This window comes from Quercus robur, chromosome 10, assembly GCF_932294415.1.
Source record: "Quercus robur chromosome 10, dhQueRobu3.1, whole genome shotgun sequence".
NCBI lineage: Eukaryota > Viridiplantae > Streptophyta > Magnoliopsida > Fagales > Fagaceae > Quercus > Quercus robur.
Genome location: NC_065543.1, coordinates 19,223,916 through 19,240,259, shown reverse-complemented (window position 1 = coordinate 19,240,259; position 16,344 = coordinate 19,223,916). Strand labels below are relative to the sequence as shown.

General features: G+C 35.4%; 1 protein-coding gene and 1 pseudogene across 2 annotated transcripts; one reads left to right on the top strand and one right to left on the bottom strand.

Moving 5' to 3' along the window:
* The first annotated feature begins 58 nt into the window (after positions 1 to 58).
* LOC126703475 (protein disulfide-isomerase-like) lies at positions 59 to 8,884 on the top strand. Of its 2 annotated transcripts, none has more exons than XM_050402435.1 (11): positions 59 to 709; positions 3,499 to 3,529; positions 3,650 to 3,937; positions 4,024 to 4,212; positions 4,308 to 4,433; positions 4,884 to 5,021; positions 5,115 to 5,234; positions 5,417 to 5,534; positions 6,996 to 7,108; positions 7,933 to 8,135; positions 8,465 to 8,884. In XM_050402435.1, the coding sequence occupies exons 1-10, from the start codon at positions 519 to 521 to the stop codon at positions 8,128 to 8,130; spliced, it is 1,512 nt and encodes a 503-aa protein (XP_050258392.1). In that variant the 5' UTR covers positions 59 to 518; the 3' UTR covers positions 8,131 to 8,135; positions 8,465 to 8,884. The 2 variants fall into 2 exon arrangements, with proteins under 2 accessions (XP_050258392.1, XP_050258393.1); XM_050402436.1 differs by lacking the exon at positions 59 to 709 and adding an exon at positions 2,928 to 3,054.
* A 644-nt stretch (positions 8,885 to 9,528) lies between these two features.
* Positions 9,529 to 11,109, bottom strand: LOC126703925 (protein DOG1-like 3; annotated as a pseudogene).
* Between the last annotated feature and the right edge of the window lie 5,235 nt (positions 11,110 to 16,344).

Genomic DNA, 16,344 nt, shown 5'->3' with positions numbered 1-16,344 from the left:
TATCTCTAAATTTACTCGACAACATTGGGTTGTTGCCAAGCCAAAATGCTACAACACAATTGCGTCATAACCAAAAAAACTAGGGCTTTTCTATTATGGCATCGTATCACCAAAATTAGAAAACTTGAGAATGATAGTGTTCCCATCAAAAAGAAAAAAAGAAAAAAGAATGATAGTGTTGTTAATAGCCTTGTAGCTCAAGTGACATATTTTGGTATTTGCAATAGAAACATTCGAAGTTAAAAAAGAAGACAGTACCATATAAGATTACCAATCAAAGATTTACATTGGCAAATATTGCTTTGTGGGCGTGTAGGATTGGAAATCGCTATGTGTAGTGATAACCACTGCTCACCCATAATTATACGACAGCAACACACATGCCATGTTTGTTGCTTCTCTTATCAACATGCCAAGTATTTCTCATGCACACGGCCTACACAACTATAAACACGCATGCACAAAGGGTGCACAAAGCACAATAATTGTAACAAACAAACACACACACACACACAGCTATGAACATCGATTCGGATTTTAAGTTATGGGCCACTTTGTTCCTCTGCATGTTGGTGCCGTTTCTGTGCAATGCTGGATTGGTCTCTGCTGAGGAAGGAGAGCATGTGCGTGTGCTTACGTTGGATCACTCCAATTTCACTGACATTGTCTCCAAACTCAACTTCATTGTTGTCAAGTTCTATGCTCCATGGTATGCTTCTCAATGTATTCACTCTTTTTCTGTGTCTTTCTTCATAATGGTTTTGTTTGGTTCATTGGAAAGGTAGGACAGTAGCTTTGAGTTTGCTTTTATATTGAATCTTTTAGTCAGCATCCATTAATAGTTTTTTTTTTTTTTTTTTTTTTTTCAAAAATTATCGTTATGCATGTGATTATGATAATTTCAGTTGTTGAATTATATGGGTTTTTCTGAATATTGTTGTTTCATTTTGTAAATTAAAAAAAAAAAAAATGACCATGTAATCTAGTCTTCTCGAAATAAGAAATTTAAAAAAAAAAAAAAAAATCTCAAAATAACTTTGACAATGTAAACTCCCAAAATGATAGTTGAACTTAAAACGCATAAAGAAAATCTATCCAAATGTATCTGTGTACTTGAAATCTCAACGAGAAACTTGAAGGGAATAAGGAGCATGTCCTAAACGATCATGTTAAGACTATAAGAACGAAAATTGATGTGAAAAATATTGAAATAATATATAATGAACTACACAATCCAATAAGTAGGATTAGGGTGAGTTCCAGTTAACTCAACTAGTAAAGTTTCTTATGTGAAAGCTCAGATTTGTGCTAAAACACAAGAGCTTGTTTAGATTCCCAATTAAAAATTACGGTTAGATTGCTTTTATTCTAATTTAAACAAAGTGCAGAACAAGAGTAAATAAGCGCAATGAACCAATAACACTACCCTAAGCCATATTCATCCATTATCAACAATAAAATGAAAACTTAAAAAGTAGGGAAGAGAGATGCAAACACAAGATAACATTAAGATGTGTTATCGAAGAGCAAATCGAAGAACTCAGCAATAAACCTCTCCGCGATCCTCTAAGTTGAAATTGATCCATTAGAGAATAAAGTTGGAGTACACGAATAACAAAAGACCTTCCAAACCTAGTTTACCCCATGTACTTGAGCCCTCCAAGCTCCTGCTACCAACGGACTTCTCGGAGTCTTGTCTCTCTCTAGCTTTGTAGATCCCGCAATTCAGCCTGATTGCATCTGCCAATGAATGACTCCTTCCAATGCTTCCCAGTAACACCAAAATCTCACTTATCACTCAGAATGGGTGTGGTAAGTGTTTGGGTTAACAACCTCTCAAGGATTTAGAGATGAAGAGGTAGGAGTTTGAGAAAAACCACAAGGAAATGTATAAATGATTGTGTGTATAACAATCTCTAACTCTCTAGTGTAGTTGTTAAGCTTTTCTCTCTGAAAAGCATTCCTTACAATTCGTGGGTTATAAGGGTATATATAGTGTGAGTAAAAGATTTGGTAAAGCAACACAACTTTTTGCCAAACAGATAGTTTTGCGGGTGCTTCACAGGTTGGTCCTTCTTGCGAAACACTCGTGAAATTCACAGCCTGACATGACTCTTCAGCTTCTAGTCATGTGTTCCACATATGGCCTTTTCGTGGGTTGCTTCTTGCGAGCTAGTCGTAAATTCCACTGATTCATCTTTTGAAGCTTGATTCTTCACCAATTTCTCACACTCATCCCTTACAAATAAACCAATATACATACAGGGAAAATGATTGAAGAAATTACAATCAAATTTGGCACGGAATTAAAGCCAATACAAAATAGTTGGAAATCATAACTTTACATTACGATTGAATAAGAGATCTGGATTTCAATTCCTACCTATACCAAAAATCGATTGGTGTCTTGGATTGATGATAAAGAACTATCATCAGGAGTGGATGTCATAGGTTGAAACTCTCTTAAAAAAAAAAAATGTAGGACTAGGAAGTGGCATACTAACAAGACAAAGATAGGTATAAAATAATTTATAATGAGTACCAAAGTTATATATATATAGGTAATACAAAGATAAAGGTGCAATGATTTAGTTACCAAAGTAACAGATTTACAACAATTAATAACAATATGAAACTTTAGAGTAAATAATGAAAAGGAAGTTTCTCAAAAAAAAAAAAAAAAATGAAAAGGAAGAATATATAGATTCACTACCACATGAACATAACAGGAATGCAAAAAGAGATGTAACCAAAACATGATTAACAGCGTCATATCTAGTGTATTGGCCCTATTGGGTCCGCAAGAGTAATGTCCCATGTATTGGCCATATAGGAGAGGGTCACTTATTGATAGTGGCCCAGCCTACGCTTCTGCCAATAGGAATGTGAAGGGGCGATCACAACATAATAAATCTCACACACCATGTTTTCCCTTAGGGATGATGATAGCTTCCCATTTAGATGTTTGGCTTAGTGAAAAGATATAAAATTTAAAAAGTTTACATCCATTCAGAGGGTTGTCATCCTTCTTTGGGACCAACAATACCGTGGCTGGTGAGCTAATAGTCCTCTAATAGTAAAAGTCAGTGATTTACTGAGAGCAGCCTATTCTGAGCATTTTTAGCTATACTGAGCATTTTTGGCTATAAGAGTCAATATGACCTCAAGTTTATCGCCTGTATTTATTTCTTGCACATTTTACATTTAATTTAACCATCATTCAAACTGTTCTATAATTTAAATGATCCTTCAAGAGTTTATGCTTAATTAGATTCTTGTTCAAACTTGTGTGATTAAAACAATGCTTGTGTTCAAGCATGTGTATTAGCTACCACATTGTTTCAGTAGAGTTTTTTTTTTCCCCTGAGTTTGTTTCCTGTGACCTGTGTACTCTTATCTCTCTCATTCAGAAGTTTAAATTATTATTTTCTTGTTTGTTTTGTTAGGTGGGTTGGGCTCATATTTTAGTCTAATATATCTTTCCCTTCCCTTGTGCAGGTGTAACTTTTCTATGAAGCTTGCTCCAGAGGTAATTAATTTCTTTTCTCATTAGGTTAAAGTCATAGTTGTCCCCATTCTTTGCAAATGTAGGCCAAGTGCATTCTTAATTGAATAAAATTTTTTCAAATGCAAATCTTGTAATTTGTAGTATGAAAAAGCTGCTTGCATTTTGAGTAGCCATGAACCTCCAGTCATTCTGGCAAAAATAGATGCAAATGATGAAGCAAATGAGGCACTTGCAGACGAATTTGACATAAGGGCTTTCCCTACTCTTAAGATTTTAAGAAATGGAGGAAAGAATATTCAAGAATATAAAGGCCCTCATGAAGCTGATCATATAGTAGCTTACATGAAAAAGCAAGTTGCACCTGCATCAGTTGAAATAAAATCTGTGGAAGATGCTGCTAGCCTTATTGGCGAAAACAAGATCTTAATTGTAAGAATTTTTGGTTTTAGTTTCAGCTTCTGTTTCTTCCCTTGGCAGGTCCACTTTGTACCAATAATGTGTGTCCAATTCAACAGATTGGAATTTTTCCACAATTCTCTGGGGAGGAATTTGATAACTTCACTGCTTTAGCAGAAAATTTGCATTTTGACTATAAGTTTGGTCGCACTTTGGATGCCAAACTCCTTCCAAAGGGTGGATCTTCAGTGGACAGGCCAACAGTGAGATTGATAAAACCATTTGACGAACTGTTTGTTGATTTCCAGGTACTGTGGAATGCAATTTGATTACATAGATCTTATGGCATTTGGTATACTTCTTAATATGATGAACAATTTTTTTTATGCCTAATTGTTTCCAGGATTTTAATGTGGATGCTTTGGAGAAGTTTGTTGAAGAAGCTAGTTTGCCTATTGTGACTCTTTTGGACAAGGATCCAAGTAACCATCCATTTGTTATCAAGTTCTTCAACAGCCCTAATGCCAAGGTCACAATTTATTTTTGTGCTGAATGAAACTGTCATATACTTTTTCCTTTCTTATTTTAACTGGTTGTTGCTGGGTGTGGATGTGCACTTACATGTTTTTCTAGGGTCTGGTAATCCCCACTGCCCTTATTTAAGTCTGCAGCCTTTCAGTTTTTTAATATTTGAAATTCCATTTGCCTTTTTTCCCTATTGTGCTTTCTTGGTCTATAAGAGTGCATTTTTATATGGAAAAATTCATCCAATACATTTTTTTTTGCCTAATATCATTACTGATTTTTTATGTGCTAATAGTTAAAAATAAATAAAGAAAGAAAAAATAAAAGCTGTTATACTAGTACTAGTACACAAGGCTCCCACTTTTGTAGGATCTGGAGAGGTTATTGGTAGATAGCCTTACCCGCAATAACCTTACTAATAGTTTCCTTCTTTATTTTTGGGGGACACTGGTAGGTGATGCTATTTTTGAACTTCACTGGCGATCATGTTGATAGTTTCAAGTCAAAATTTCATGATGTAGCTTTGCACAACAAAGGAAAGGGCATAAGCTTTCTAATAGCTGACGTTGAGGCGAGCCAAGGGCCACTTGAGGTTATCGTTTTTCCAACCCACCCATTTTTATTGTTATTTTTTAATAGCCTACTCTTTTGGTATGTTTACTTTGTATTTGGTTTGGGCGGGCAGTACTTTGGATTCAATGATGACCTGGTACCTCTCCTCTTCATACTAAAAAATGATGGTCAGAAGTACCTTAAACCAAACTTGGAGCCGGAACATATTGCACCTTGGTTGAAGCAATACACGGTAATGCTCTCCTGCTTCTGTTGCCACTAATATGATTCATATTAGTGATGCATTATTCTTCACCTCATGAATGTAGTTTGTTCCATTTCTTGACTTGAAAAATCTTGCTCAGTTATTTTATTGCTTGATTTTTTGTCTTATTCATTAAAAAATTTCTGATTTCCAATGTGGTCATGTTTCAGGATGGAAATTTAAAGCCATTCATAAAGTCACAGCCCATTCCTGAAACTAATATTGAGCCTGTGAAAGTGGTTGTTGCTGAAAGCCTACATGACATGGTTTTCAACTCTGGAAAAAATGGTCTGTCTTTATTAGTGTTTCATTAGTTGCATCATTCAAAGTTTATTCCTATAGTTGTTTGTCTAAAACCGCACAATTTGAAATTTTTAGAAATTTCTTCCAAAAAGAGCTGTTGAATGGATTTTCTAAAACCTAATTGAAAAGCTAATGATCTCTACATATGAGTTGGGACTCTAGACCAGTCCCACTGATGTCAGTGATATCTGTTTCGTTTTCACTTTGATTATTATTACTATTTTTTTCATAAAACATATCATTTATCAGTATTAATAATAATATCTGATTTATGCCCATGAAGCCAGAAAGACATATTGTAACTCGTGCAATCTCACTTTTATAAAATAGAACCCTTAATTAGAATGCCATAAATTACCATTTTAACAGTGCTGTAAAAGTCCCTCTATGAAGTATTCTGAACCTACTTGTTTTAAGTTAAAGAAATTAGCCTTCACTTTTCTGATGCAGGACTAATTAGATAATATTTCTGTCTGTACTAGTGGTGGGATTTTGGGCAGGAAAAGTTATGATTTTGGGAGTTGTTATGGTGAGGAAAGGCTAGAGTTAAGGTTTGTAGGTTGAAATAGGGTTTGAAAAGGTTTCACATTGGTGGCTAATACAGACTCCAAATTTAGAAATCTGCTTACTGGAAATTGTTGACAGCAACAATATTAGGATTTAAGTGTTGTTTCAAGGGGTTCTTGCCTTCTTGGGTGTCTGTTTGGTAGAGAAAGTATGTGAATTTTGGAGTTTTGATATGTAAGGAGAAGAGAGAGAGAGAGAAGTTTGTTATTGTTTAAAGGTAATGAAAATAATGACTGAATAGTAACAGTGAGGCAAAGAATAAGAAGAGAGAAAACTCTAGGCATGCATTTTTCAATAAAACAAATTAATCATAATTTCATTTATGAAATATCAATTCTTTGAGTACATTGATTGAACGCAATATATATGAGAATTCTTTCTTATAAAAGTAGCATTAAGACTCCTAATTTAACTACTAAACTAAGGACCATTGAATTCAAAATAAAGACCAACTTGGTCCCAAAGTAGAAACCCCTAGAAAGTTTTATGCTTGAATTAATTACCAGAATATCCTTAATGTATTACAGTCAAATATGGATTGGGCTTAGGCCTTACGCAATTGTTTGCAAAAATTTGTTCAGCGATTGAAAGTTGAATCTTTTCTGAACTGCTTTTTTTGTAAGCAAAATGGTGTTGTGAGAGTTTTAAATTAACTTCCTTAAAATAGCATTATGATGTTACACAAAAAGTTTATAAATGTGTTAAATTTGTGTCTTGTGAGGATGGCAATGATTTGTTATATGGGCAAATATATTGAAATGGAGTAAATATTATATTTTCTTTATCTTGATAACTCTCCACCTCTCTGCCTCAACAATTCTTTAATGCTTATTATGGAAAAGAAAAAATATTAATGGTTTTTACTTGTTCTACTCACAGTTCTGCTAGAGTTTTATGCACCTTGGTGTGGACTTTGCAAGAAACTGGCCCCAATTTTGGAAGAAGTTGCTGGCTCATTTGAAAATGATACTGATGTTCTCATTGCAAAACTGGTAAGAATCTTTGTTTTTTTCCAGTCATGTATTTCAAAGACAGTTCATTTACCCATTTATACATAACTAATACTTCATATTGTGCTACTAATTTTAGTTTTGTGGTATTTGGTTTAAATCTTTGTTCTTGTTGTCATGGAGCACAGACTTTTCCACAGCACTTTACAACATTTTGCCCCTGTAGGCCATCGGTGAAAATAGGTTAAGTAGTTGAAACCAAAGCATCCATATTTAATGCATTTTGAGGCTAATAGCTTGCAGCTTTGCACAACTTGAGCCTCAAGGAAAGAGCACTGAAGACAAAACCTTGAGACAAAGTGATTTAGGACTAACATTTAGCTACAGACCCAAGAATCAGTGAAAAACAGACATCCAATCTACACGTTGTAACTTGTCTTTTTGTCTAAACCATTTTCCTTTCTTGCTGATCAAACCCGGTATGAACTCACAGTAAAAATAAGCATAAATAATAAAAAACGTGTTAACCTTTGTGTTGCATTCATTTATCCCTTTGAGATTGGTCAACCAAATTTAATAAACATGTTACATCAAGTTTTATGCTAGTCACATAGCGTTTCATATAAATTATGTCTATTCTTTGTTACCTATATTTTTGATATTTCTAAACATGTTAGATCCATAATAGCTAGCTTTTATGCAATTACTGACTGCTATTCTAATTAGTCATCTACTCATCTGTCTGATCTGTTTTGTTAAATACTTTAACTTCAGTTAATTCTATCATGTTTCTCGTACTTCTTCAGTCTCAGATACATTCTTAATTGGTTTTGATTTTGAGTTGGTTTGATCTTACTACTGTCAAGGATGCGACTGAAAACGACATCCCAAGCGATAGCTTTGAGGTACTAGGATACCCAACTTTGTACTTTAAATCTACAAGTGGCATCCTGTTGAAGTATGATGGGAATAAAACAAAGGAGGAGATCATTGATTTTATTCAGAAGAATCGGGACCAGACGGTCCAAGTCCAACCAGATACAACAGTGAACGATGAACTGTGATTAAGGTAATTAAGTACTAACATTTTTTTATGCTTTAATTTATCCAATGAAGTACTGGAATCTTAAGATGAAACTAGTGACTTCTGAGTCCTATTTATAATGTTCTTTTACACCTTGAAACTATATTAGTATATTGTCTACCATATTTATGTCTGGAACACAGGCCATCATGCTTGGCTAAAGTGTATTCTTCAAATATGTAAAAATCTATGCAGTGTATGCCTCCATCAGCACAATCTGATTTTTCTTTCTTTATTTATGCTGTGTAAGATATGTTATTTAATGGATGTGTACTTAAGAATTCTATTTGTCTGTTTCCTTGTAAATGTCGCAGTAGTGCTTCCAACTATAAAAGGAGATACTTGTATGGCGGATTTTACTTGACAACATTAGCGAGTCTTCACAATCTTTTTGCAGTAGGAAGAAAATAAGAGATGCAAGACAGTCTCAAGTAGTGCTACATGTAATTCTCAGTTTTTCCATTATCAAAAAATCCTTAGCTTTGCCATAGTTTCCTTAGCTGTGACATCGTGTACTTTTTACCAAACATTTATTTTAGTTCCATTTAGCATGTATCTATTGTGAATCCTCTCTCTATCTATTTGGGATGGTTAAAGTTGGGCGGGCTAGCACCGTTAGGATTCACCTAGTAATCTTACTTTTGATTTTTTAGCCAACCATTTAATAAGACACAAAAATAATACATGCTATGTTTAATCCATGAATGGAATAAAGGAAACTTTTGTAATCTTAATTCTTATGTCAACCACTGTGATTACTGAATTATACTTAACTTCCACAAAATATTATTATATATATTACAACCAAAATTACATATTTCTATGTATACAACATTTTTCATAACAGTTAAGTTAATAAGTCATTAATTTTCATATGGCCTTGTTATTACCTCAACTTTATTATCTACCGTTAACAACTTAACAAGGTTTTTTTTTATTTTTTTTATATATTTTTAAATTTAAAATTTTTTAAATATATATATATATATTATTTTTCATGAAGCTAATTTTGCAAACATATCAGTTATGTGACCAAAATTAAAACATATTAGTTATGTGGCCACTTTTGGACTCGAGTTCCAAAAGAAGAACACGAGTCTCATGGTAAAAATCATGAGATGATATATTTTTTAAATTTCCATAAGAACTCGAGTTCCAAAAGTGGTCACATAAATAATATGTTTCAATTTTTGTCACATAACTAATACGTTTGCAAAATTAGCCAAAGGCAAAAAAAAAAAAAAAAAAAGCTCAACTTAATATCTCAGCAATTGTAAAACAATTGTGAGAAAATTTATGTTTATACTTACTGAAATTACAATCAAGATATCAGTTAACACCATATAGTAGCTAGCTAGTAGATAGAGCAGCACCAAACACCTACCAACAAAACTCTAGCACGACATAGAAGTTCAACAAAAACTTCAAGATGCCCTTCATTCTGATCCTACCCAAGTGCCTAATTCTCCAAACTACTTCCTGAGCTACACATTTTTGGATTTTTCTTTTCGTTTTCTTAATCCAAAAACATGCAGCCACTACTTATTTGTGCCTTTCTCTAAGCTTGTATCCTTAAAACAAAAAAGTAACTTCAAGCTAACTTCTTTCAAAGAAGCCAGTTTATTGGCTTTAGATTTAAGCATACAAGTTTGTGAAACGCACAAGTTGATCAATTCCCACCAGTACCATGGTGTTGCCTTGCATCCTTCTTCTTCCCCCAGTCATGAAACCTGAGGTGTAACTCAGCAGCAGCAATCAAGAAATGCACAGCCTGCATTGGAGTGACAATATCTAGAATGGCTTTCAGAGTTCTCAAGCGTAAATCATCAGCGTTATGCAATATCTCCTCCAAGCCCTCCTCCTTTGCCATTAGAGCCAACTCAACTTGTTCCTCATCAACTCCGTTACCGCATGTGACAACCCAACCATAGTTGAATCTGCCACCGTCTCCTGATGCTTCGCGATCTTTTCAGTTATATTTCTCTCCTCCTTTATTGTCCTCATCTGCACCTTATCAAGCTGGTTGAGCTGACTTGGAGAGAGATCACCCAAGTCACCACTGCTCAACCCTTGAATAAAATCAGCAAGTTGGTCCTCAAGTTGCATCCCTGACTTGGAGTAAAGCAAACGAAAAGCCATTGTGGGTCGCTACCCTCCTATCCACATGAACGCGTCCTCGAGTGTGCTTGTCCATGAGTGTGTTAGGATGCTTAGCACGTCTTTCTTTGCCCACCATGACTTAACCTGATAAATTATCAAAGTGTACCAAAAGCTTAATCTGTTAACAAATGAGGATAGAAATTAACACGTAGGATTTTTAAGTTTTTAAATGAAGGATAGACGGAGAAAGGTTTAAATTCAGGGGAATTATTATTAGTTGCTACACACACTTTCTTGCACAAAACTTTATACACACGCAAAATTTGGATTGAAAACATGACTTGAAGTCATGATTTCTACTTGAAAATCGTGACTCTAATCACATTTTCAGTACAATTTTTGTTTGTGTGTAAAGGTGTGATAACAAGTAGTGTGTAATAAATACTACTAATAAATTTAGCGTGTAATATATCATCAAAAGTTCAAAATGTTTGTTAATGGATATGGATCGAAAAGTAAGAGACATGCATGTGTTATAAAGGCATAAAAAATTGACTATGGCAAATTGTATTAAATGCTTCCTTGTTAAATGCCCTATGACACTTGTTAAACCAGATAAAGTTAACAATTTTCCAAGAAGCTTAAGCTGTTATGAAATTGTAAATGTAATTATTTAATTATGAAATTGTAAATGTAATTATTTAATTAATTATTCTAATATAACCTGATAATAATACTCGTAATGCTAAATGACTTGGTTGATGAGGAGCTGTAAGGGAGGCTTGTTAGCGATGGTGGTGTTAGTGTCTATGCTTTTATTGTGTTGCTTAGGAGTAAATCTATTATGTTTCCGTTGCATGCTTCCTCTCCCTCACATGAGGGTGGACCCCACAAGTTTGTTGTATATAGTATCCTGTTCTATTCCACATCTTCCGGTAATATTGTATGTATTGTTAGCTGTTTACATCCTCAACCAACTTCCATAATAATCTTCTTACACCCCCTTTGAATCTTTGTGTCTTCCTCTATATTTTGTCTTTCTATATGTTCTCTCTATATTTGGTATCAGAGCCATATCATGTATATTCTCCTTTGATTAGTATACTTTGATTATTGTCTTGATTAGTATGCTCTATGGTTTATAGTTGCAACAATAAGTGGATACTCTGTATTAATCACATCAGAACACAAGACTATATAATCAAGTAGAATGCTAAGGAGTCTGTTTTTAAGTGAACCAAAAAAGCTAGTTTTCCAATGTCACCTTGTGGACTTTTTAGCCAAAAGTTGGTAGTGTGGTCCTGTTTGGTGTGTGGAAAACAACTCTTTCTGTTGAAAACCATTATGGCTACCACATCTTCTACAATGAGTGATACCTCTAAATTCCCTTTTGACCCTTCCTTTCGTAAATCCATAGGAAATAGACTAGAATATTTATATGAAATCTCCCATGTACCAGAAGATAGTGAAATCCCTATTACTGATCCCCCTATTGTAAATTCCTACACTATATTTAATAAACCCCAATCCTCTTTCAAAAAAACCATAAAAAAATATATTGGTCCTTCTCATCCTTCTACTGTAAAAGAATATGTCCAAGCCTCTAAGTTTGACCAGTTCAATATTCCAGCAAATGATGGTGAAAACTTCATTACTCTTTCCCTTCCTAGGGAATTTGTTAGCTCATGGCAAAAGCAAGGGTATACTCATCTCCACTTTGGTGCCGTAAGGTTGGCATTAACTTTCCATGGAAGAAAAGGACTCCCTACAGTCTCTAGAATGGCACTTCTTGACTCCATATTTTTGGAGTATCAACATGCAGTCATAGGAACTGTCCAGACAACTCTAAATGCTGGAATTGTTTTTGTCACATTATTCCCAAATTTCAATATACCTTTAAAAGATCCCCATCTGTGTGATGCTCTTAAAGTTCAAGTTCAGATTACTGGAGCTTCTCAAGTACAAGATACTTATGCAACTACACTCCATTATTAGCTTGTTTATAGGCTCCAAAATCATGCCTTTGATGTAGCAGTCCCAGAAATTGCTCAAACTGATGATGCATTGCTTATTCAAGTTGATCCGGGATTAACTCCGATGTGTACATTTGTCCCTAGACAGCTTACATGGGACCAAATGACTTCCCTTTTCCCAGAGTCATGGATCATGAAGTATGAGTCACTTCATCAAGCAGTTCAGCCGATCTAGTCCAATAATCCTTTCTTTATCAGGAAAGAAAATGGAGAAGTAGAGACAAGATTCGTGAAGGCTCCACTAGAAAAAAAGGATATAACAGTCTTTCAAACCCAGATGGCAATGTTGCAACCCGTACCATATGTTGCTGAAAAAAGGTCTTGTAATTAAAGCATTCTGTGAAGATGGAAAACCTTGTTATGAAGGAAAATCATCCTCTGGCCATATATGGTGGGATATTTGTGATTGTGATGAATGCAAAGAAGAATCAATTGATGATGATGATCAACCAAGAAGAAGAAAGAAAAAAAAAATCTCTCCATCAAAGCTTGAAAGAAAGATATAAAGCTGGTGATCCTGAAGTAGACCTCTTAGGAGAACCTTCTGAAAAATTTGACTATTATGTCTTTTATCCCAGAACCAAAAAACAGAAACCCCAGTCTTCTCCTCCTCCATGCAAAGAACCCAAGCCTAAACAAGATCCTAACCATGAGCCTAAACCTCCATTGATTCCATATTACCAGAATATCCTTCCTCAATTACATAAATATCATTCTCCTCCTTTCACACAAACCTAGACACAAAACCCTTTACTTTGCTACACTATTGACAAACATTCATCCTCTTATGATCAAGATTTTCCTCCACTAGAAAACTTTGACCACCCCCAGGCCAACACAAGACATGTTTGAAAGATCAAAACTCCTGTTGGAACTAATTCAGATGGAACTTGAAAACAAGTTTTGTCAGCAGAGGTAGCTTTAAATTGGCAAGCAGAGAATGTTGTGGCCCAAAACCAAGCTCTTTTAAAGATTCTTGACAACCAGCAAAAATTGGCAAAAGTAGTCACACAAACCTTTTCATCTTCTGAATCTCTTACCAATTATTTGAAGAAGAAAATCAAGAAAGTAGAACAAGAGCTTGCAACAATTGCATCCACAGTCAAAGATATGTCCGTTTCCTTCCCCCTTTTGGGACAAAAAGAAAAAGAAAGAAAACAGTTGTTGTCACAACTCCAGTTTATAGAAAAATCCCAGAAGACAGAAACACAGGCTTGTCCAATGTTTGTCTATACCCCCACCAATCCAGACAGTCGCTGTACAAAGATTTGTTTTTACCCTTAACCTCTCCATTCTTATCCAATTCCACAAGTCAAAACTTCGAACCCTTAACCACAATACACCCTGATCATAACCTTCTCAAGAGTAGTGGAATCTTTCCAGCCGTAACATATCCAATCCAACCCAAAACAGAGACTCAAAGCCAATCACAGAATAAACTCTCCCCTGATAAGTACCCATTATCCCAACCCTCAGATCCAATTGTTGGTGCATCCTCCAAGCCCCTAGATATGAACGTGTTAACCATAGATCCTGATCCTCCAAACCCAATTTCATCTTTGCTAAAAGCCATCACTTTAGAAGACTCAAATAACCCACCTGTGCTCCCAATCATTACTGATACTGATTTGGATCTTTTTGATCTTGGTCTTGAAGGAATATTTATGTATCAACAAGATGACCAACCAACAGTAGAAGAAGATGATGTTCTTCATCCTTCACCTCCAACACCTATTTTTCCACCTCCACCTTTTGTTCCTGACAACCATACTCATCTCACCTATTCATCAATGATAGATTTGAAGCATTTATTCACCATTGATGATGCTCCTCCTTCCAAGTGGCATGAAAAGTTTTTTGACATGTACTCATGGTGTAGTGACCTAAAAAGGGGGGGTCTTGCCCCAACTGTGTAGATATTGTCTGCTTTGGGGCCCATGCCCCTCACGGTTTTGTTTTCCCTCAAAGCACACAGCAGTGGGGGAAAAAATCTCTACACATTAAAGGAAGGTCACCCCTTATAAGCACATCCCCATGTGCTTCCCTAGGCAATGTGGGATTTCATGGATTGCAAGACCCCCTTTTTGGGTCACTACACATGGTGTACTGCTGAACTCCATGCTCTAAATTCCACAGTTGCCTAAGTAATTGCTAAATTTGTTGCAAGGCTTACAGGAAGATTAAGAGAATGGTGGATTTCCTTAGGAGAATTTCGACAAAGGCATGTAGCCCATTCTCAAACATTGGAAGATTTCTTTACAATTATTCATAATGAGTTCCTTGGGGGCACCAACACACTACACAGAAGTTGCACGAGAAGAATTTCTTGCCATGAAATGCTGTTCATTTGAAAGGAAAGATTTAGAAAGACACTTTGATCGGATGTCAAGGCGATTTTATACCATTGATGACGTGGATGATGTGAATATCAAGCGGACTTTTCTCAATTCTCTTCCAGAACCATTGGGAGACGAAACCCTTCGAATGATGAATATCCAAAGAATAACTTTGAATCAAGCCTTATTGGGAGAAATTTATCAGCATATGCTTATTGCCTTGGAAAAGCTTTGCAACCAAAGGAAGTTCCTTTCAAAAATGGAGAAGATTCATAATAAACTCAAGGATAACTACAAGAGGAAAGATTTATAGATAAAATGTCATGAAAAAAGCTGTGATTGTTCAATAAAAAAGAGAAGCCACTTCAAGAAGTATTCTTTAAAGAAGAGATACCAGGCAAAACCAAAGAAAAGGTTTTTCCGGAAGAAGAAATGGAGATTCCTCATGAAAAAGCAGTTCAAAGGAAAGACTTCCAAAGTTTGCTTTGTATGTAGAAAACCAGGACATTTTGCAAGAAATTACCCGAGGAAAGAAAAGGCAGCAAAGCTTCTTGAGCAAACCCAGATTCATGCAGAAGACACTCCCTTTTCTAATGTAGAATCACTCTATTTGTTAAATGAGGAATATTCTCCTCAAGCCCTAGTAGTCATGGGATACTCTACAACAGAAGAAGACTCAGATTCTGAATCAATGGCCTTAGATCCAGAAATTCAAGCCATCTATACTTCTCAGCCTACTTTAGTCTCTTTGGAAAGCCCCATTCCTAATGCCCAAATTCATATTCTCCTTGACTCATTTTAGACCTACCCCTGTCATTGCCCTTTTTGATACCGGAGTAGCAGCAACAATCATTCATCCCAAAATTTTACCTAAATAATTTTGGTTACCTCATTACTAGATGTCCCGTACAGCAAATGGAGAAACATTCCCAATCACCAAAAAAAAAAAAAAAAAAGCAAACCTATACTCATCAGAATTTTCCCAACCCTCACCATAAAACATCAGGTTCTTGGATCACCTCTCACTGGTAGAGACCTTCTTATAAGCTTTGATATCCTTCACCAAATACCTAACCTTTGATGGTCATCAAAAGGACTTTCACATAAACAACATCTCCTTACTTGGACCCAAGTTCCTCACTTGTTCGTTGTTGATCCTTATGATTCCCTAAGACTCCAAATCATTAATGATTGTTGTGCAAATAGCCATTTTGAGTTCTTACAAAAAATCCAAATCCCTTGTGGATGAATCCAGACTTTTTCATACACCTTCCCTTTAAAAAGAATGAAGATGTCAATCCTAAAAAAGCCAGCCATAGAGGAATGAATCCAAAACATTTAGCTCTATCCCAACAAGAGATCTCTACACTCCTCATTGAAGGACTCATTGAACCCACCTCTTCCCGTGGGCTTGTGAAGCCTTTTATGTTAACAAGCATGCTGAGCAAATCCGAGGAAAACTCAGATTGGTAATCAACTACCAAGATCTCAATCATTTTCTAGCATATGATAAGTTTCCTTTGCCAAACAAAAGTGCTCTTTTCCAGCATCTTTCAAATGCAAAAGTGTTCTCGAAGTTTGATCTTAAAGCAGGATTTTAGCAGTTAGGAATTCATCCGGAAGACAGATACAAAACAACATTTTGCATCCCAAATCATCATTACCAGTGGACGGTTATGCCTTTTGGACTAAAAAATGCTCCATCTTAGTTCCAAAAAGCAATGG